The sequence below is a fragment of the Anopheles arabiensis genome, chromosome 2 (assembly GCF_016920715.1).
Source record: "Anopheles arabiensis isolate DONGOLA chromosome 2, AaraD3, whole genome shotgun sequence".
Classification (NCBI taxonomy): Eukaryota; Metazoa; Arthropoda; class Insecta; order Diptera; family Culicidae; genus Anopheles; species Anopheles arabiensis.
Window position 1 is genome coordinate 70,157,884 of NC_053517.1, and position 23,530 is coordinate 70,181,413.

Below are 23,530 nucleotides of genomic sequence, written 5' to 3' on the forward strand. Positions count from 1 at the left end.
GGAGGGAAAAATTTGTCCAGAAACCAAGAACATGTAACCACAAACGTGAATAAGATATGCTATGAAGCGAATGTTTGTTAGGGTTACTTAGTAAATCGGAGAAACCAGAAAGAATCTAACAATTATGCAGCCAAATGTCAGCTTTCATTGTTGTTTTGTTTATTAGCTTCAAACATTTAGGTTTTCTTAGCTTTATACGGAACTTTGCTTTACATCGAGATATCATCAGATTATCCCTTACTAGTTTAACAGTGCTCAAGTATTGAAGAATACATACGGTTCTTTAAGTAGTGTCTACGGCATCTCATTTTAAGAAATCCATTCGGTAATCTTTTAAGTTTCAAATTTGTTCAAGTTGTTAACGAAAGAACATAAGAAATGAGGATTTTGTTTTTATTTCCATCCATTCCTAGTCAACCTCCAGTCCAGTCCTCTGGTACACAATGCTACCAAAGCGACCGCACTAATGAGGGATTTGCAGGCTAACGAAACACCCCAACTTTGCCTTGTTCATATCGTGCCTCTGTCGACTTAACTACACCAGTTATCTACTGCGGAAGTCGCACAACGACGGCGACCCGATGAAATTCCTCGCTTTGTCCACCCGGACACAGAGCAGCACGCGAAAACTATTTTAAATTGGCCCAACAATGACGACGGTACAAGGCAAAGTCCAACAATTGTGCACCGCATTCGAGAACGGACAGCCGAAGCTGGAGCAGTAAAATCAACAACTTAAATCCTTAATGACAACACTGTTGCTGAATGGGGCAAAAGTTTTCCCATACACCGGTACCCGCCGCTAGGTCCAATCGAAAACAAATCCTGCCCAGAGACGAAGAACGAGCAAACGAGTTGCCGTTAAAGAGAAAGTCCAGTAATCTTTCCGCTCAAGATCGCTTGCACCTCTTTCGTCTTTTCCTCTAGAAGGCCATACCTTCCTGGTACATGAAGGAAAAAAACAAATCTCCCGGTTAGAAAAAGTGTCTGAAAAACAGCAGTCAGGAAAACAATGTCATTCGGTTTCTAGTGCCTTTGTCGTTCGCGTTTTGGTGTGTTTGGTCTGGAGCCGTAAGACGGACGTTCGCGTCGACGATGAGTGTTTGCAGTTCCTTGGTGACGGATTTTTATCGCTATCCAATCCGTTTTAATTGCTCCTTACACGGGCCATCGCTGTTGCTGGCGTTTGCAGTTTCTGCTAGACGACGGTGCCACGGGATAGCTCTATAGGGAAAACTTTTGCTTATCGAGTTGGGCTTAAGCATTTTGCCATGCAGTACAGGGTGCAAATGCTCCGATTTTCGCGTGTCATTGAGAATGAAACGAGCTGCATGGAATGCATCGGAAATAGTTTTAGTGTTTGACACGACTAGCTGTCATGTTGGGATTTGTTATTTAATCTTAAGGATTTGGTCCGACGAAACATATTTGATGCAATCTTTGGAGAAATTAATCAATATTGAAATTCTTTTAGAAATCTCTTCCTTTCGAACAAAAACGGCAAATTAAATATTAATTTCAATACAATTTATTTTAATATCACAACCGCTCCAATCTATTTCAAACTGACTTTGTGTTACGTGTGAATAATTTAGTAACATTATTTTCATCGTTATCAAGCATGCCCATTGCTTTTCCCCATTGCAGCCTCTATCATAATCAACCTATCGCTAATCACCTAAGTTAGTTTATTATTTAATAGGTAATTGTACAAAAAGTCGATACACAATACAAGTCCAGTTCTCTGCAGCAACAAAGACGGACATTTTCGTGCTTATGATTCACGGTGTTCAAACGATTGATTTATATTTTATTACAGCTAAAAGGACCAAACTGCCTTCGAAATACCTTACGGGTGGACGAAATAACATCGCTTTTCCAAATTCCACGGTCCCCAAAACCATTAGGCAATTCTGCCGGACCGCCATAGTTGATTTGTGACGCAAGGTGCGGGACGCTCAGCTTTCAGCGACCAAAGTGAGCACATTCCCGACACAAGACATATGCTCTTCCTCTATTCATTTGGGCCTGTGTTAAATCGACGGTGGAGAGGCGACGCAACTGTTCGCTCGCCTGACCGAACCTGCCGAGCTCGGTTTCTCCGATATCGGAAAGGACCGCACACAAGCGGGGAACGCGTTTCGTAGTCGGACAATGCTATGAACTTCCTGGCTACCACTGCCACCAGCCCAACCGGGAAAGCTCCCTTCCCGTTCCCAAGAACGTCCCAGGCCCACGAGTTCGCCTTATCTCCTGCGAACACTTTGTTATAATCTGAAACATAATATAAATGGTAGCTAATTACGTTAATGGATGTGTATTTGTGTTGCGTGGGCCTACCACCGGTTGGGCCAGTTGTTTCATTGTCATTCGCGACCGCTTACTACCATTATGCTCCTCCGATTCCCCAATCGCTACCAGTTGGCGTGGCTGCTACCCAACGCTACAGGATAAACGGTTTTGGAGGGCTAGGTGCTATGCTATCACGAACGTATCGGTTAATCATGCTCCATGGAAAGCGTTGTGAGTGTGGTCACTTTTTCGGCTTTGCTGCTTTCTGTGGCTCGGATGGTTGTTTCAATTGAAAAGCAGTCCCCGTAAGCAACCACATCTATTGGGCAAGATGAACTGATTGAAAATGAGTGTATTCGACGACGAAGCCCAGCGAGATGAATCGATCAATAATCGTGAAACCACTGAATATGCACGAACAACACAACCCTCTCACCAGGCATCGACAGAAAATAGCGCCGCTTCGGTCTAATATATCATTCACTTTGAAAATTTATTTATTGCTTTTGTGGCTACCCAGCGGTGGCAAACCACTCAGTCCTTCACCACCAAAGCCCTTATCAGACGGTCCTTTACATCCGTTTCCCCTTTCTTTGTACGTTTGCAGCTGTCCCGCAGCTAGAGGCACGACTTGAATCGATGTTAGTAATTAATTAATTAGTGGAACGCGAATCCTCACCACTTGACATCGACTTTAGGCTGCTATTTGGTCTTTATGCCTCCACTTTCCCAAACCATGCTACTCTCCGAGGACTCGCGCAAAACTTCTGCATTACTTCTTCTCGTCGCGCTATTTTGCGTCATCTCCTGCCGCGTGTTCGGGTTTCCCTTCTCATAATCAGACACAAGCTAGTTATACGGAAGGTGGCCACTGGGTGAAGAAAGCGTTGAAAACTTTTCCACCATCAATTTCACCCAACCACACTAAAAGGGGGGAAGATATACCGATTCCGGACGCGATTCGTATTTCTTTCCTCTCGAGAGATGGTGTTGACTGACGCTGTTTGCTTCACAGTGGTCGCCGCTAGACGGACCGGGCCAATGATGGCCTACGGGGAATGCGAAAGTTAACCGAAAGATGCTAAAAGCGAACAAAGATGCAAAGGCAGAAATAAGAACATAGTAGGAAAAAATCACTCTAACAGCCCCGCACCGCTCAGGGAAGAGTAGAGAAATGCATTAAAATATTAAGTAAACATTCTCCATCATCTTGGAAAGCGTACGATGGGATAACATTCTGGACAGCTATGTTTCTCACTCACACACCCATAGCTACACGCATACTCACAAAAACCACCGTGAATTAAGCAAAGTGTAAGAAAAGTGTTTCTTTAAGTCGCACAGTTGGCGAGAAAGGGGTTGTTCATCCTTCGGGACAAAGCCACAAGCTGGTGAGGGAATTGCGCTGGAGCAAGGCTGAGCGCAAAAAGAAGTGTTCAGCAAAATCAGTAAAGATTTAGATTACTCTCTAGATGGGTAGAAAAAAGGCGAAGGAAAAATTAGCCCCTCCCTGATGGTAATTGTGAATGATGGAAGCGAAAATAATTAGATGTGACTATTTATGAAAACAGTAATTACCTTTCCAGCATTCCCAGGCCAGCAAGATTTGTTTTAATGATGCAAATGAAGAAAACTACCTGAGTAAGGTGTTTTAAACATTTCGGAGCTATTTGGTATGGGTTTAAAGCTCACATTGAGCTGACCAAGTTAATTGTGCTGCCGCCATCATTACTCCAAAGGGAGCTTAATTAACCGCAAAACGTTGACACCGTTTTATTAACCGCTAGATCTTAGCTTCAACAAATGCCACGTCGGAAGGTACGTTGGTAAGTCGCAACAAATGCGCTGCGCTAAGTCGGGTTGTCGTTTAACGTTGGCCAATCGCTCGTTGCAGCACCATTATGCTCGCTAAACAACATTAAATTATGCAAAAGATTCAATTACTCCCGAGCGCGGCGATAAGACGGGAACATAAATTTGGCGTTCGCCATGGCTGCGAGCCATTAAATGCTTGCGTCTTTTGGCAACCAGATTTCTGCAGTTTCTGGTCGACGGGTGCGTTCACAGCTCGCACGGCCTTGTGGTTAAGAAATGCCTTTACCGCTAAAAGTTGACAAAATGGATAACACTCGAAAATGGTTCCTTTTGAAATGAAAATTAAATATAAACGTTCTCAAAAAATGGGTTTAGAATTAAGGCTGATTAGCATATAAACTAATCTTACTTAAAACAGGTTTGCATTCATATTAGAAATATTTAGTTGTAAAGATAGCCTTACTGTTATATTATTCTGAAGATATACAAATTTTCGATCATTCAAAACATATTTTATAACGATATATTTGACTCGGTTTGGGATAATTATTAAAAACTCATGTTTAAATTATTTAGACCCCGTATAAGCTGGGTAATATGGATGATTTTACAAAATTATTCGTACATCATGACAATTTTCCCAGCCAGTTTTGTATGAAATACCGAAAGCTTTATACCGTAACACCTAGCGTTGGTGGAAACCCCCAAGAAACCTTTTATCATTTTCGTTAAACAACCACCCACATGCAGTGCTTCGAGTTGTTCGCGATCGCAACCGAATAACATTGATACGGAATCTCAGCCTGCCGTGAGGCGTGCCTGGCTGGTGCGCCTTTCTTTTGAGTGCCGTGAGTTTTGAGGGCTTCTTTGTTGCGATGGAGGGAAATTTAATTCCCCAATTTCAAACGCCTCAACACGCTGCCGTTTACAGCAAACCGAGTGGCTTTTGCTTTCTCATTTCCACGTCTTGCTTGCTGTTGTGCGAAGAAAATCGCTTTCATTCCCGGGTTTGCCACACACACACACACACACACTAAACAAATAGATGGGTGCGGGCGAGAAGGACACTCCGTTGAGGGGTTTCCACCGTGGAGGCTGGAATTGAATATAAATTAAAAACCAGAATACATTAAAATTTCCTTTTACAACCAAAGCCACACCCGCACCGCTCCACCGCTGTGTGAATGGAAACGCTTTTCCATTCCAAATCACTCCTTGGCAGCAATCGCCAGCTAGAAGCATGTACCAGGGAGGCTAAATGTCTTGTTCGCACATTGGAATTTCCATGCCGAGCGTGTTGTGTAGGCGATGGTTGAAAGCAGTAGCAGCAGCAGTGGCCTGCCTAAATTATGCCTTTACAATTTTATTGCGTTCATTCGATAACATCCCCGTGACCGAGTCGGCGCGCGTGGTCGTAAAGCATAATGCGAACGATATAATGAAAATCAGATCTAACATTCTTCTTTTTCTTCCTCTTGTTCTCTTCCCAACAGATGAACCGTGCTATTCAAGTCAAGCCAGCGGATAGCGAGAACCGCGGTGGTAAGTTATGATTTGCTCGTTTTGCTTGGTTTACGTGGATCTTTCCTCCCGAAAATTACCACTATTTGCTGTCTTTTTCATTACGTTTTGGATTGTTTTTATGTTGAGTTACATTTCCCCCACACCCCCCTCGCCAACATCGACTTGCTACATTGAAGCACCAGTTTAGCATTTAAATTTCTTTGCCAGCGAGAAGTTTTCCAAGTGGTGAAAAGAATTAAAGTCCAACCGACACAGTTTCTCTCCATTCACGTTCGCAACGCACAGAAATCATCACAGCACTTCATCCGCTAAGTTTCATCTAACTTTTGTCAATATTTTGGTACTGGGTAAAATAAATCTGCCACTGGTGCAGCGTGAGTAAATTTCCCATTGCATTGAAAAATCACCATCGTTCATTGCGACTGCCAAATGCCTGTTGGATGAAAATGATGTTCTCTTTGTTTTATGTCGGGTTTTTGGGGAAGCGCATAACCGTTCTTTCCTACTCTGTCGCTGGCTGTACTGCGGACGCCAGCTGAGAACCCATTTGAAAAGAGCTAAAATAATCATAAATTCACGCCAAAATTCAATCGCGAAAAACGGTGCCATTTATCTTGCTTTTCCTCGGTCCCCGCCACCACCACCGGTACACCAAATGGCCATAGTGGTGGGCAATCATTCAAGATAGCATCGCGAACGCGCGAACGCGTCGATGTGCTGCTTTGTTGGCACACAATTCACTCTGATTCACGACGATTGGTTTGATTTAAAAGTGGCCAGATTGGGAGGGCTGATACGAGATGAATGAATATATATGTATAAAATTGTTGAAATCAAATGGTTGCTATTTCACACGCCCTCAAACCACACGCCAGCCTAGCGTAAACGGTTATCTGAAACGACGCTTTTGTAGATCAAATACATCTTTGCTTTGTGAGTCCAATGATACTGCGCCATCTGCAAAGGAAGGAAACTCTTATTGCACTGTTTAAAGTCATCCTGAACAGGTCCATTAGGGCTGCTCTCCTGCCAACCGTAGTACCAAACTGGGCGCACGGCAGCGTTACATACTTTAATATCATGCTAATGAAATAATTTCCAGCAATATAAATTACCTAATGTTTCTCGTTTCACCAAAACCGAAAGATAAAATGGGTCCGCCCAGGCCGCAATCAAAAGCGTTCGTGTTTTGCAACGTTCACTTCGTAAGCGCCCGGACAGGACAGCAGCGTAGGATGGAACCATTACGCTTCGTACGGTTTCGTCGAGGGCGTTATTTCTGGATGCTGCTGCAAAGCAAACAAAATATGTCTTTTGATATTTAATAATAATAACCTTGGCAACACTGTACATCTCCCACCAGCAGCGTTGCTATAGCTTTATGAAGGGTCTCTCGTTGCTTGTACTACTGCACGCACCCAGGGTAAAGTGGGTACCGAGGCATTGTGCCAGTTCTGGTTGACGTGTTGTAATAGGGCTTTGAAACAGTTTTTGGCCCACGCACACACATACACACACACGCTTTCCGTGTCCTACACGGGAAGGACCATTCGACCTTTGGGTGACGCGTCTTGGGGGTTGCACAGGACGAGCGATGAAGTGCAAAGTCTCCATGGTCCATGTCTACGAACCGACAACACCCCAACAAATGACAAAACTTGCTCCATCAGCTTTATGTGTTACGTTATTAAAATTTATGTACACCGAGCACAAACAGCAAATGATCTTTTTTTTCTCTCCCTCTCTTTGCCGTGCTCGTTCCCTCCGCCCGCCACGGTCAGTGAACTGCAGCAACAAATGCCCAAATTTAAGGTTGAAACGGAAGAATCTTGCCCATGGCATACACAGGCCCGGCGACGAAGATTTCATTAGCGGCAACAACTAGGCATCTGGCAGAGTGCAGAAAATGGACCGCGAGAGAGGAGAGGCGAGGCTGTGGGTACGGAGCAAAAGTCAGAGGGCGAGTTATGAGAATGCTAATAAATCTCCATAAACATTACCGTCCCCGCACAGTTTTGTGTCGCCATCTCAGAGCCACACAAGAACACGGAAAAGGCACCGGAACTACCTTTTCCCCTCCTGGGTCCGGCTCTGCGGCCTGTAAAAGACTTAATAGCAAATTGCTGTGATACACTTTGCGAGCCTTTTCCTCCCCCGCTACCCGTGGGGTGGGTTTTGGTCGGTTATCGTCACCTTCCGCATTCTTTGCGTGGCACCAGGTGCTCCCTACCCCGCGTGTCTCGGGGAAAGCAATTTTCATTTGATAAATGGCGTTGCATGGCGACAAATGTGTATGTTTACGATTAAAAAATTGTAAAGCAAACATCATCACCACAGCAGAAGTCCGATGATGTGTAACGATATGCGGGGGGCAGGAGGAGGCGTAAACTAATCAAACAAATGAAACGGTCTTGCTGGAAAGACTGTGGTGGACGAGCTTCAGCAAGAAAAAAAAGAACTGTAATAAGCTACAGTTACTGATGCCTTTGTTAGCATTTTCCTGCTTATGTTCAGTCTCGCTCCTATAGTGTCTTTCACATTTTATGCCTGATGCGTATTATTTGTTACTCACCCAGCTCCTTCCCGATTTGAACTCCTCCGTACGAGGCAAGATTTATGATAAGACAAACCCTGCTGCTCGATTAAACCGTTGCCCGAAAATTAGTCCCCCAAACAACACGCCGTCCGTAGCGTTCGGCTACGCTTCAATCTTCGTCATTCCTGTTACCTGTTACTGGCAGGGCGACATGTGTGCAATGTTTCAGTAATTGCCTTAATCCTTTCCCATGTTTTACAATCCATCCTTTTCCCCGCGGCTCCGGACAACTTTCGCCTCTCCCCTTTTCTTTCTGTGACGTAAAAACTAGCCCGATAGATTCCACTCCCCTGAACGCCCGTCAACGGGTTAGACAAGCTCATCCACGTAGAACACGTAGAACACGTCCCGTACGGTGTCGGGCACCGAAAAGGGCTGTCAGCAAGAAGGTTTGATAATTTGATCAAATTAAAATCGAAACCTTTACTGCCGCTCTCCCGGGATCGTCTCCGGAACTTCGATCGAGGCCTGGGGTGTGAGTATTTCACCATTTTCTTGCTCGAGCCGGTCGGGTCCTTCGGGTTCGGGGCTGAGTGAGACGCGCCACTTGCTCGGATGATGGTTTGTGGTGTGCGATTATGGAGGATTTGGTGGATGAGTGACAGGTCTATCGTAGCTGAGGCTGAGAATCACCACCATCACCTGCCACACCGCACTGTCGAACGTAAAAGTTTTGCTTAAGACGGGTCTGCGATCCAGAGAACCGGGCCACCCATGTCCGCATGTTCTCTATGCTCTCTTCCCAATACGTGGGCGTAGCAAACTTAGCGAAGCAATTTTCCATTAGGAAAATTACATTGTCATTAGCAGGTGTTTCTCTGCCAGACCAGCTGACACACACTCACTGCTGAATGGGGTGTGAGTTTGTGTTCCAAACCCGAACCGAACCGAACCGAACCAGGCCCAAGATGCCGGCGCTGAACGTAAATGTAATTTTAAGACGCTTGCTGAGCTTGCTTTCTCACAACCACACTAGGCAACGGGATAAGAGATGGGCAAAAAAACACACCACGGCAAACGACCCAACGCCACCGTAGCATCAAATGCCTCCATTCAGACGTGCCAAATAGGGTTTGTGTGAGTAAATTAAATTCTTACACTTTAAACAGCGCATCAAAACAGTAATTACACACAACGTGCTAGAGCTGCCAGAGACAAAATGGTAAGAGCACGAGACGCGAGAAAAACGTGCAGATATTTCTAGTGGGAAAATAATGAAATTTAGGTCCTTCCAAACCGGTGTACAGCCAGCGGCGGATCTAACGGTAGGCGGACTAGGCGGTCGCCTGGGGCCCCGCCGATTTAGGGGCCCCGTAGATCGCCATTCTATAGTATGCCGTATGGAAAGAGTACTAGCGACAAGGGCCCCCAGAAGGATGGCCGATGGGGCCCCGAGGTTGGCGAAACATTTGCACCCCCCGTCAGCAAAAATTTTAGAGTTTGCGACAGATGATTTGCGAAGGATTTGATTTGCGAAGGGGGCCCCGCTGAATCAATTGCACCCCCCCGTCAGCAAAAATTGAAGAGTTTGCGACTGATGATCGAAGGGGCCCCGACGGCATTTCAACTTTACTGTTCAATCTCCCAACAGCAACTTTAGTGCCGCTACCCACCTCCCCCCCCCACAAACAACATTAACCATTACAGAGGGCCTCAACTCGTCGTTCCGCCTAGGGCCCCCGATACCCTTGATCCGCCACTGTGTACAGCGGTGTACAGCAGATAACACAAAGGATGGGTATATGAGTAAGCTGCTCGTAATTTAGTTGCTGCATCGATAACGCTCCCAAAACAACGTCCTATAATCGCTTCAGGTGTACACCGGCTATAAACGAGAGTGAATAAAAGTAAAGCATAGAGAGTCCAGTCTAGTCTGTAATAACTGTGGCCAGTTTAGCGGACGGTAAAAAGCATCAATTTCAACGTCGAACAATTTGTAAAACAAAAAAAAACAACTCCATGAACGATAGCAGAAATCTATGGAATGCAACGAACGGGGAATTCATATATCATCCCTTTTTATCCCTCTAGGGAGAGGAAATGAACGGTAAAATTTCAACACATTAGTCGACTGATTGCTCCCATTAGGGAGGAGGCAGCCATGCGCACTGCTCACACGGCACCGCTCGCCCGTTCGGTCGGTTTCAATTCATAGAAAAGTTCTGAATATTTCATTGGGAATGTCAGTCATTTCCCTCGATGGTGGGCGCGTGCTATGTACAAACCACACCACACAGCGCGACCGCGTCCGGCAAACCAAACGATAGGACGGTTGCATTTGCCGGTGGTTTATTGTGGTACTGCTGGCAGCAGCAACAGTTTGAAGATCCATGCACGCAACTTTATTGCACGCGTGCAGTAGCATGTGCACGCGCTCCATGCATTGAGGCGCAGGTGATGGCACTTTTATAGTTTGATTCTCCGTTTCGCTGCTGTGCGCTTTTGATGAATTGAATGGTTGCGCTCCGGTGCATGCTCAAGGACCCGGCGGCCTGACTCGAAATGGAAAAACCTGACAGTTTTTTTTTTGCACTGAGAGTAAACGGCACGTAACGTTCGCAATTAATGTTGCCGTGGTTTGTGCGTACATTTGTGGCGATTCTAGATGAAGTGCTGTACCGGCAATCGTTTAACATCTTATCTTTCACACTTTTGATAATTATTCCTCCTGCCAGCAGATGAGATGTGCGGGGCGCAAACACACCATAAAAATTATCATCTTACCATGTTTCACGTGCCATACCATACCCAGTGCCGAGGGGAAGCCGTTAAATCAAACCCCTCCCACCAGCACACACCACCAAAAGGGATGGTGTCACCAAATGTTTGCTCAATTATCGCACCGAAGAAGCAAATTGGTCCATAAAATTCCCAACCGTAGTCCCGTGGATGCACACAGCGACACCGATACTAACAAGCAACTGACAAACTGGACCAACTGTTGGGGAATGGCAGAATGGAGATAGCACGACAAAAAGCCGCACTTCCAATCCAGTACCTAATTTAAAAAGTTTTCATCCCAACAGCCAGCTTTGTTCCTGTTTGGTCTGTTACCGCCTTTGTCGTGCCGTTTTCCCCGCAATTTGGGGGTGTATTATTGTACGGGGTTCAAGTCATTACTGTTTTCCGGATGTGACCAACGAAAGAATCTTTTTCGGTGTTTCTGTTTTGTATTGCTCTTTGTTTTTTTTTTCAGAGAAATACACCACTACGGGTGTGCAGAAGAGGAATAGGAAAAACAAAACCCCGATACCCTCCGCCCTCCCTTGGCATAAGATAACGAGCGTTTGTCACTGGGCAAGGGGAGGGAGATTGAAACGATCACTCCAACCACGGCAACCACGAGAGGTCAGCTCGTAGAGAACGACAACGGCGACGATGACGACGAAAATGGGGCCAAGATACACCATTAATTCAAATTATCTCATTTACAACGGAACTTGGTTATATCACTAATTTTTTCCACTTGTGTGTGTGTGTGTGTGTGTGGTGCTTGCTGTGTCCGCTTTCCCTTTGCATGGTTTGGTCCTTCGTTCCTCTTCGCCGAGTCATCTGTACGCTCATTTTCCTAAGCTAACGTTCAGCGAGTTTCTCGTGTGTCTGTCCGTCCTTCTTGCCCTGCGACGTTTTCACCTTTATCGACAAATGCTCGTTCACCAAACACCTCCCCGTCTATTGCTATTGCCTGCTTCCCACTCCCACTCCTATCTGATGGTATGCAAATTACCGTACCACATTGTATCTGCGCCAGTGTATGGTCACGGATTTGCTTGTGCCAAGGGTGTGCCAGGGTAGAGGAGTGGAGTATGGAATGGAACAAAAGCAACACCTACCAAACACCCACCCGGGTGCGGGTCCAGGGGACAAGCGAATGAATGTCTTTCTTTATGCCTATTACACACGGGGCGTCGTCGGGGTGCCGGGACGGACGGGAGTAAAAAAAAGGCTAGGCTCGACTTTTTTACTGCCCCAACTACTCCTACTAGTCGAAGCGCCACGAGGCATTTTTTATGAAGCGTAAAGGTTACATTAAACAATAGGCTTTTCCAAGGCCGTTTATATACGTGTGTTCGTGTTTGCTGGATGTTGCTGCAAGCAAGTTGGTCCAAGAGATGACCCTTTGTTGCAGGGGTCGACGGGACGGGCGTTCGGAATGGGGCAGCGTTCGGGATGGAACCGTGTACTTTCTTGGTTAGCCGGAAAGGGCGGGTTTGCTTTTTTTTTGCTTTATTTTTCGAGTCCTCATCCCACCAACTCCCATTTTTGAACCTTTCTAATGAATGGTGAATGGTTGTGCAAAAAAAAAGGCAAACCGGCGTCAAGCGATCAAATAAATGGAAAGGACACACACAAAGCCCACGAGCGAGTGCATGGGGGTGACCGTTTAGACAAACACTAAACGATATTGCGCTCGTGCCGCAGTGAATATCAACTAGCCGGACTCAGTTTCGAAACAATCATAAAAGTAGATAGCATGTGTAGGTCGAGGGAAGGGGAATGCAAAATGGCCAATTGGCAAAGGATGGGCGGTGGCCGGTTCAGCTCCAGACTGTCGAGTTTTTAAATGTATCGATCTCGGATGCAGCCAACGCTCGGACGCGCAACGGCGAAATGACGAAATGGTCAGCTTTTTTTTGCACTTTCTCGTTCCCGGCATGTGCTCTTAGCCGGTCCTGGAATACATTAACATTTATGGTTGTTACTACCTGGGCAAAACTTTCTTTATGGCTCGTTCCAGGGGAACAAAAGCAAAAGCCGGAACCGATCTGTGACGTAATGGAAAATGGTCTTGTTTTCTGACATAAAACACATTTTACTCGACAAGGGGCAGCTTTCATCGCACTTCTTTGTTACATTTTGATAGAGAAAAAAGTCGCTGTGCAAGTTGGCTGGTAAAATAATGTACATCTGGCATTAACGGCTGAAAATGATAGCTTGAAACTTTCATTCCATCAACAACTCCACACTGATCGACATTGACCACAATCAATCCACTCACTGAAAGTCGAGCACGATGTAAATTATTCTTGTTCCAGCACCAACTCATACACCCCATGTGTATCCTTTTCAAACAAACCTAAAACCACCGTCCATTAGACAGATTGCTCAATTACGGCCTACACACCGGGTCTCTTGATGGGGTGAAGAACAGTGCCTGCCGCAGCCATTTGCTGCCCCGCCAGCTGGGCAAAGGGATGGCTCGGATATCTGATTTGTAATTCATAAAATTTATATCAGCTACATTTTGCCAGTTTGCTGCCAGGCTGCTGCACCCCCGTTGTCGCAGCTCCCGTACACTCCGTTCCGTTTGCTGCATAATGCAAACACCGTTTGGCCAACAGCTCATAAACTCACGTACAACACGTACCCATCAAACAAGGGCTCGTCGGTGGCTGTTGTCAGTGAGCGTTGTTTTTTTTTCTACACTCCACATAATTTCACAACACAACCACTTTTGTAAAGAGGTGTACTGTAAGTATTACAACCCCAAACGCCACCACCGCCTTTGCAAAGGTAAGGGGAATCACGAAGTGCCATCCGTCGGAATGCGTGGAATTGATGATTATTTTTATGTACTTTTTATGTTATTTAATTTGTACACACATTCATCACAATCAATTGAAGACTTCTCCCACGTGCCAGCCGTGGAGCTGGGATTTCGCGACTTGAGCGGCCGTTGCGTTGCGGATGGATTGCTTTTCGAACGTCGGAACGTCAATGGGACAGGCGGGGAGGTGATCCTGTTGTGTGCGTAATTTTCCCCGTGCCGATTTACATTTGCGCCGAAAGGAGGCACGTGTTTGGTTTGGGCTGTGTGTTTCCTTTATTTATCCCTCGCTCCCTCTGCACCGTAGACCTTTACACCGCCGGTGGTGGATTGGGTTGCGTGTTTTTCGTGTGCTTCGGGTGTATTCACACGAGTTTGATTACATCATTCATCTTCATTTAACGTAACGAACGCAGCGTGAGTGCGCCGCAAGGGAATTCATTGCGTTTTTGTTGGGCAAAAGCAGCAGCAGCAGCAACAACAACAGCAAAAAAGATACGCAAACGCAAGTGGAAAGAATAAAACGTGATTTTGTTCGTGAGCCATGCTGGTTGTTTTTCACTTTTTTTGCCTCTTCGCTTTTGGCTCCTTCGCCACCCACGCCACTCTGGGTGGTGATGGAAATGGTGGGTATTTGAGGCAGAAATCATGTCTAAAAGCAAAACACATCCTTCCTGTTGCCAGGCGTTTCCACGCCGTGCTGGTGAAGCGTGCCGTTGGATTATAAAACAGCGTGTGCAGACACCGCTACACACATTCGTTTACCCAAACACATGTGAACGTGTACAATATCGTACAATTTTATGTGTCTCATTTGGGTGTAACATTTGAGCTTAGCCATCCGTCTGGTCTGGAAGAGAAAGAGAACGAAAAAGAAACCACCCACCGGAAGAACAATAAGCCACACTTGCCCACAACAGCCGTGTAACGCCGTGACACGGTGGATTAAGGCTACTGCAAACTGGGGCTTCTTAAACCAGGCAGGCGTTACACAGCGCATAGGAGTTGCAACGGAGGGTGGATTTTGGTTGTCGGTCGGACAAAAATCGATGCCACCTTCACGCTAATCCATTAATCGATTTTTTCCTTCGTTAGTATGTGTGCAAGTATGTTTTCGCTTCCCCTTAACGCGTACCAAACGCGTTCGGATGCAATGAAATGTGAAACGTACAGCCCCTTTGGACAGTTTGCTGTAGCATCGTACACATTTGCCGCCTTGATGTGGCTCGGAGGTTAAGTTTGTTGAACCTGTCGCCCGGCGCAGCTCTGGTCGACTGCTGCCGTTGAAGGTGCTCGAACTCTGTGTCCTCGTATGGGTGTCGACATAATTTTGCCAAACATATGTTCCGACACGTGATTACATTACATTAAAGCTGTCCCGGTGCCTTGGGACGGGTCGTCTATGTGATGGAGGGGAAAAGGCACGGGGAACTACAATTACAGATAATCACAAACATTATTGTCGCCAGGAGAAACCAGGCAAGCCACTCACCCCGCTGCAAGAAACTCATTCCCGCGTGTGCTGGAACTGATTTTACTTAACGGCGAGCTCAAGACACATGTTCATTCGACGTTTTCTTAAGGGTAAAGCATACGTTGAAGGGCGTTTTTATCTTACGCTCCAGTGGGAAAAAAGAATCCCTACTGGGAAGATGTTGCCATCTGGAAGCAGCAGAACTCGTTTTTGTGATTTTCAATTTCAATTTGCATGTCTAAGCTGCCAGCACCTAATGTGGTGTGGTGAAAGAGGCACAAAATCACAACATTTTTAGCAGCTGCACTGTGGAAGAAAACCGCGTCTCTAGATCTTGCTTGTTTCCGTGGTGCGCTGAAATAGGTGGGAAGCTTTCAGGAAGCTATTGGAGCAAGGGAGTAGCTTATGACATATTCGCTGGTGTGAAATCCATTTCTAGTGCCGCTGTTTATTTATACATTTTATGCGACCAAAATCCAAAACCATCATATGTGTGACAGCAACGGCGCGGGAAAACATGTACCTGAACGCGTTGCCAAATTCAGTCCCAAAAGGTTGCTCCACTTCTGCTTGCGAGTGGAATACGATTTAAGTCATGTGTTTGTGTTTGTGTGTGTGTATGTGTTTGTGTGATACCTTACCTGTTCAAGCAAAAGAAATCCACCCCAAAATAGTTGGAGGAATTGGCAATCCCGTGTCCCTTTTCGAAGGATTTTACTCGATCTCGTTTTCCGGCGTTGGGAGGTGTTTGGTTTCGCCCCTAAGTAAACCCTTCGTTTTCAACACGTGGCCAGGCTCTCGTACGCTCCCCGTCTGTGGAGTTGGATGGTAAACCCGAGGCAGCTAGCGAAAAGCAACCTTTTACTTTCACCTGCCACCAGTGTCGGTTGCTGTGGCTGAACTGGGCGGGAAGAATGTTCCAATCCTGCCACCGCTATCACCGTACCCCTTGCAAGGACATGACAAAGCGAGACTAGCTCACCGTTTGCCGTCGACGCGCAAAGGCGTCAATAATGTGAGAAAAACGAAGCGCAAGCAGGCGTGTGGGAGTTTTTAGGATGAATAATTTATGAAAATAAATAATTTGCTATCAATTTATACTGATGAGGGTCGTGAAAGTTTTATGAACCTCTTTCACATTAGTGCTGCAGCCGGTATGCTTTCCCCAAGTGCTCCAGTGAGCAAATGGATGGTTGAAGCCGATTCGGTTTTGGATTTGTGGCATTTGGTTTTCAGCATTTCTGCTTCATTGATTGGACAGTGTATGCTGTATTGGTTCGGTTGGTGGGGATAAAAATGGAATCTGCTAGTGGTCTGCACTCGCAAGCCAACCAAATGTAAAACACTTTCTCGGTTCAACATGAAAACTTTTTTAATTTTATTTTAAGTTTGCTAAACCGAAGCTCGACGTCGGTGACAGATGTGCCTGTTTGTGTTGAGTATGAATATTTATACAAAATTCATATTGATTCAACCATTCATCAAATTGCATTGATGAGCGCCACTTCCTTTTTCATTAAGAGCGGTTTCAAATTCTTCAAAGTCTTGATTTTTCTTTCTTTCTGTCATATCCTTTTGGATTTGGATTGATCGACAGGAAATCCTGTGAATGAAGCAAGAAAAGTCCCCGGAAATGAGACAAACTCCAGCCCAACAACAAAACAAAACAAAAATGAAGAAAACACACACATAGCACAAAAAGGCCAATGGAAAAACATCTTTGCCATTATCGTAACAGTGTGCGGAAAGCCACCGCATTCACCAACGCGGATCCCCAACGCGTTGCTGTCCCATTGTAAAACAAAATAACATTTATTGTCAATACTGTGGCTCCCGAACGCACGCTTTCTTTGTTCTACGAATTTTGTTTCGCCCTTTCGATTCTTTTTCCACGCGCCCACTCCTGGGGTTGCTAGGGTTTTGCTCCAGTGGGATGACAGTTTTTTTTGTATTCCTCCTTTCCCCTTCTGTACGGTTGGTCGCTATTCGCCGGTCCAAAAACGGGAAGCCCGGCGTACCTTTTTATTCCATCCCAATCAACTTCTGCTTGTTTCACTTCAAAAGGAAAATGAGTACCCCTAAATCTTTTCTCCATCAAATTAGGATAGCGACCAGCGAGGATGCAGGCGGAAGGGATCGATACGGGAAAAGAGGATGCTGGTGTGACAGCGGCAGGACGGGCGGCGTACGGTTTTTGTCCTTAAGCGTCCAAAAACCCGCCGCCGCACCGAACGTTTCCGTGTCTCCGGCTAGATTCGGGAGGTGCGGAACCATCCGGATCCCTTCCCGGCGGGAAAGGAGGGTTTGTGCCGAACATGAAACGCTTCCACCAGTGTTGGTGGATTTTATTTTTCCTCCCAGTTGCTTTATTCTTCTTTTTCCATCCTGTCACTTTGATTTTGCTTCGGTTGTAGTCGTTATTTGAATTGATTTTATTATCTGCCTGGAAGGAAGACTCACCAACACACGTCGGTAGGGTAGATGTTTTGCCCGACGTAGGCGGAATAAGGATTCATGGGCTTGTCAAGGTGATGAGGAAAAAATCGATACCAAACCAAACGAGTTTAGAGCCAAATCCAGTGCCAAATACCCTAAGCAAATGATTGAATCTTGCCCGGGTTCGAACTAAGTGGAGAGTGGCATAGGGGAGACGATCCCTGAGAAGGGATCGAACTGGAGCGTAAAAGGATCTCGGCGGCTCATGTCAGTGTCCTACTTTAAAGCAGAAGACGGCGATGGCCCTGGAATCGGTTGACAAAATGAGCCAGGCAATATTCGTATTATCTTCTTCGCATCGAGCAAACCGTTTCCCACCCCGGGAGGTGCAAAGTATGGTGTGTATGATTGAAAAAAGAAAAACGAACATCCCTCCAGCAAACCGGAGACGTGTGTGGGAGCTATGTTCTCACCACAAAAGACATTTTATCCTCAGTGCGCGTTGGGGCGATGATTTTGCTTCACTCTTCCCTTTGGTCGCTACGACCGTTTACGATTGATTTTCACCATCGAATTGAGGGTAAAAAATGTCAAACGTGTGTTCAATCTTTCACACACAGACACACACACACACACACATAGAAGCCCAAACGCGTGTGCGAACGTCTGTTGTGGCCATAAATTTTGTGGCCAGCAAACAAACAACGTCATCGCTGGAAGGATGACGATGTGTCTCTATCTGGCGATGGCTGACGGCTGTATGCTTGTGGAACCATTCTATCGTAAACATCGTCTTCTTTCGGGTATCATCGCTGGGTTATGAGGCAAGATTTCCACTTTTGTTGATGTCATCGAATAAATATTAGGTGACGAGACCAGAAGATGACACAATATTACATCGGATTGGTTTGCAATGCGTGGTGCGCGGCGATGGCAGGTATTCCGTGCTGGAAGTTACCGGGTTGGATGATGAAGGCCATAAAAAATGTCCTTGACAGGTTGGCACAGCTTTAAGGACTTAAAGTTTCTCCCCAAAGAGCGATGAAGGGAATGCATGGGTTTGATATCTCATTTCGAGCATGATGTTACTTATCTTTTGTCACCTATTTTTATATGGAATAAGTTTTAGTTAAAGTAGAGTGGAAGTCCTCAGATGCTTTTTCATTTCATGGAGTAACTTTATTCAATACCTTTTAGCATGGAGAAGCTACCACTGTACATTATATCTGTTTGCTTTTCAATCATGCCCACGATAAGAACCATATGTGAACGCTCCACAAAAGAGATTCTTTCGTCTTATCGCGCTAAAACCCTCATGTCTTCAATTTAACCGTTCGATGGCCGTAAATCAATAGAACATGCTTGCAGCTCAAAGTATTTGTTTGACATCTTTAGCTGTCATCCTGCCAAGCTTTAATTTCAATTAAAGCTCATCCCACTCACTTCCCCTGACTGTCCCGTGCATCGTGCAACGTGGAGCCATATGGTTTACCGTATGGTTCTGTGGTGAAGTCAATATAACGATGCACGAGTACGACAGGATGACGGAGCAAGAAACGTTGCTCCAGCAGACGAACCCGAAAGCCACACCATCAGAATTCCGGTACAGAGGAGAAAGCCCTCTGCCCATTTCTCCTTTTTCCCCATGAAACGATTACCCCGAGCATCGTTTCGGTCGGGTCGGTTCTAACGAACTTAAGTTCTCAACCGGAAGTAACGTCTTCGGCAAAGGGCTGTGGTGCATACGCTCTCGGGCAAGCAACGGCAAAGCCGTAAGCACACGTACAGACCACGTGAGAAGGGTGCATGTGTGTAAAGATGGTACACATGCATCATCAAAACATGAGCGTATGGCATTGTCGTGTAGCAAATGGCAAGCGTATTAAAATTAAAGGGAAGGGAGATCTAATATATCAAATGTCTAAGACGTAGACTGGGTCGCACACGGTCACATGCAATGTGATGAGAACATGCAGCATCTTACATTGTTGTGCACTGCGAACCAGGCGAACGAACGAAGGAAACGATGCGATACGATCTGTGCGAACCGGATTTACGAGCATCAGTCACCCGTCCCGTGCGCTTGGCAGACAAACGACCGACAAAAGATGATGACGGCGAGTGAATTTTGAGCTTTCCAAGCGAATCCGTTGGTTTGTATGTGAGCGGTTGCATCGCTGATTGGCAACCAATTTTCCCGCTTATGCAGAATGGCAGAATGCTTGCAGACACCTCGAGGTACGGGACAGGACGCCCTCGGACGCCGCTGCACAATACAGCGATGCAGTCCAAGCGATAAATCCTTCCAAAGGACAACGTCTTCATCGTTCACGGTTACGCCTTCCGTCCCCAGGGCTGTCAAGATTTGTGCGGTGGCTAGGGTGTTAAACTTGTGCCTGATGAAAATCGCGAACGGCTTCCGCGAGCGCTTGACAGCGATTGGAGTTGCTAACTGCAACAAATTAAGCCATTTGTAAACGGTTGTTTCTTCGTCCATTTTGACAACGTTGGTTCCGTATCGTTACGTTGATTGATTGTTCAGCGGAAAGATGTGCTGCAAGTCATCAATTTAGAAGGAGTTTTAATGCACCCGATCCTTTGAAATCCGGTACAAAGATGTTTTGTAATGTTAGAAATGCTACAATGTACCGTAAGCAAGATCTTATAGAATTTTCCATAGCAAACGTTGTAACATGTAAACACTGTAAACTCCTTGAAAGAGTATTTCTATCAAATAATTTTGCTTATATTTATTTTTGTTCGTAGAATAAAATAACTATTTACGTTACGGGTGTGCTTTTCATTTCGTCAAAATATCTCAGGTGCAGCTCAAAACTGGTACTGCCAAAACTAACGAACCTGGAGAGAAATTGCATTCTCATCACTTGTCTTCACACCGCCCAATGAAAACAACTCCTAGAGCGGCGATGGCAAACCAGACACAAACCATAATATATCCAATTCGCTTCCTCGCCATGCCCAACATCGCTCGGCCAAGGTGCAACCAAACGCCTTCATAGGAAGAGTGCAATTTTTTCTTTGTCTGCTACTGTCGGGGCAACTGTCAAGCTATCGCGTCTCGTCGAGTCTGGCGGGCTTTTTCCGTCACGATTATATGCTATTTTTTCATTATTTCTACTTTTTTCCTGTGTTCTGGGCAGGCAGTCTGCCAGGAGATTCTGGAGCCTCCGTAGCTTGATCGATGGATTGCACTTGAAGAATGAAAAGTAGTTTTTGCTTCCGTTTGCCACTTCCGTACTCCCGTGTACACCCTTCCCACAGAGGGCATTGGCTCTCGGGGGTTTTGGGGGAAACACCAGCAAGCTTGAAAACGAGGCAATTGCCCTCGGGGATTTAACCTCCGAGACGCCCATCTGCTTCCGGGCGTTACTGGGATGGTTGGTTGGCAAACCACCAAGAACCATCCAAATGGCTCGCGCAGGGAAGGATCGCGCCGGAACCGAAACGGGGGTCGAGGGTGTTGGATGAAATGTCAAAACATTTCACACGACAGCCCGATGACGATGCACCCGAGATGTGGCCCTGCAAGACTGCATGCACCAGACCAGGGATGCGAAGGCGAAGGTGCAGCAGCAAAGGGCGTGCGACATCGTAAACTAGAGGGAAATGGGGCTGGAGAGCATTTTATGATGAATTGCATTTGGACGACAATAACAACTTCCTCGGTTATTCAACGGTGCCTCGATGCGGTCGGTGGTCTGATCGTTCGTCTGGTCTGTTCGTTTCCTTTCACCACCTTCAATTTATGTCTGCATTTCGTCACAGTTTCGGAACGGAACTACCGCTGGACTGATGCCTTGTTTGAAACTGTGGCACCTTCATTTTACGCCCCTTCAAGAGTTCCGACTACGCAGAAATAGTTACCCATAAATTAATGATATGTGTCCAGTGCAGTACACTTTGTCTGTAGAGGACAATAACAAATGGCATGGGTTTGAGGACTGGGCTGTTGGGTCGGACAAATCACGAATCAGTTCCGGGGAATCGCAATTAGCAAATATGTTTTCGGCTTCAAAGCAGATCCTTTCTTAAGAATCGGCCAACGATTGCAATCACACTTTAATTTAATGAGATATTTTCTATGATTTTCGTGTGATTAGAGCATAAAGAAAAGCTTATTCATTATGCAAAGTAGCTGAACCTCGGTAGCATAACTTGGAATTTATCGTCCCTTCTTGTTAAGGTGTGAGCTGATTTTAAATAAATAATTTTATTTTGACACGATTAAGTACACACATACACACGCACATATCATCCACCTCACAAACTCAATAGCGTATGGGATTCAAATTCTCTTTCAATTCCATACTACACGGAAGTTACACGTGTATCGTTTGAATGAAAGCCTGCTTCGGGACCGGGATGTTCGTCCCATTTCGCTCCGACATTGATTAACCGACCAGCCTCAGCACCTTGCCATTCGACCGTTCCGTTACGGTTGAATCCATCCATCCATTCTATTTATACACCCACCCCGGGAAGGTTCTTTTTTAAGCTTCGTGTTCACATGATACGCTTAGATAAGGTTGGTTGGTACCGAAAATATACGTGATTTAAATATGCGATCAAATATCTTTCAACCCACTTTGATGTATCCCTAAAGGCTAAATAATCTTCGGCCTAATCTCGTTGGTGCTGCCGCTTGCTGCACTTGGAGCTCTTTACTTTGTTTGTCTTTCTTTTCTTTTCGTTTTTTGGTTGCGGGCTTATTGAATTGAAGGAGTTTTTGGCCTTCCTTTTCAGCCGATTACAGCCCGCGATCTGTCCTGGGTTATTTAACTCACAGATTTGCGCCCTGTTGTATTACCTAGCCGCCTCACAAGACGAACAATTTGCGTTCCTGTTCGCTAACTCTGCGCGAGCCTAGCGATGCGTTGACACTAAGTTTCAACGCTCGCTTCGAAATTTTCCATTCTATTCAACCTTCTTGGTTGGGACGTTTGAATCCTAGCTACAGGCAAGGAGGGTGGGACACTGGAGAGTGTTTTTTTGTGCGGGCACATCCCAGTAGAAAAACTTTCCCTTCACTTTTATCTAACGAAGTTACAGGCCTGCAAAGTGTCGACTGATGGGAGGGAAATTGAATCAACTGGCGGGTTGGTATCGAGGGATGGCACAAAACCAAGGCAGCAGGAAGAAAGCAAACGAAAAAAAATAGGGCAACTTCAATCCCACCACCGTCACACAACAAAGCACTCCCGCTTTCCCCCAAAAACAGTACGCGAGATGAGTATAAACAAGAAGGTTGAAGGATTCGGCAGAAGAGCAAGTACAAGAATCCATTCCCGGGAGCTTGACGTGGGCACGAACCGTCAAATGGCATCAATATACACGACACCCAAGCCATGACGATCCACCCGCGTCATCACTTCCTGCTTCCATCGGTGGTGCGAATGCAAAACACCCCAGGAAGACACTGGCTGGCAAATCGAAAGTTCCATACAATTACGTTTAAAATTCAATCTACGGATCGAGCTGACTTTTGGTTGCGCATTTTTTTTATGTTTTCTTTTGTTTTTCTTTCGTCGTGCTACACCTGACACACGCAACGTGCGAACCCTGAGGCCACAGCTTTTTACTTCGATAAACAGGAAACTAGTCCTAGGTGACGATGGGGTATGTGCACCACACCGACGCTGGAGATTGATCCTGTTTTTCTTCGGTGTTTTTTGTGTTGCCTCCTAGCTTACAGCTCGCCAGGAGGGAAAAGAAAGTGAATCAACGATTGGCACACGCACAAGCACGCACGCTCTTTTCATTTCAGCGTCCACGGCTGAAACAGATTTATCCGCTTTCGTGCGGTTCGGCTAGGTTCCATTTTTCC

The 23,530-nt window shown here is 45.9% G+C and overlaps 1 protein-coding gene across 23 annotated transcripts in view; it reads left to right on the forward strand.

Moving 5' to 3' along the window:
- Positions 1–23,530, forward strand: part of LOC120897318 (CUGBP Elav-like family member 4) — a 324,692-nt gene that overhangs the window by 186,016 nt on the left and 115,146 nt on the right. For all 23 annotated transcript variants that reach the window (XM_040302102.1, XM_040302094.1, XM_040302095.1 and 20 more), the window contains one exon: positions 5,601–5,649. In XM_040302102.1, coding sequence (XP_040158036.1) covers positions 5,601–5,649 — 49 coding nt within the window. The remainder of the gene's footprint in view (positions 1–5,600; positions 5,650–23,530) is intronic.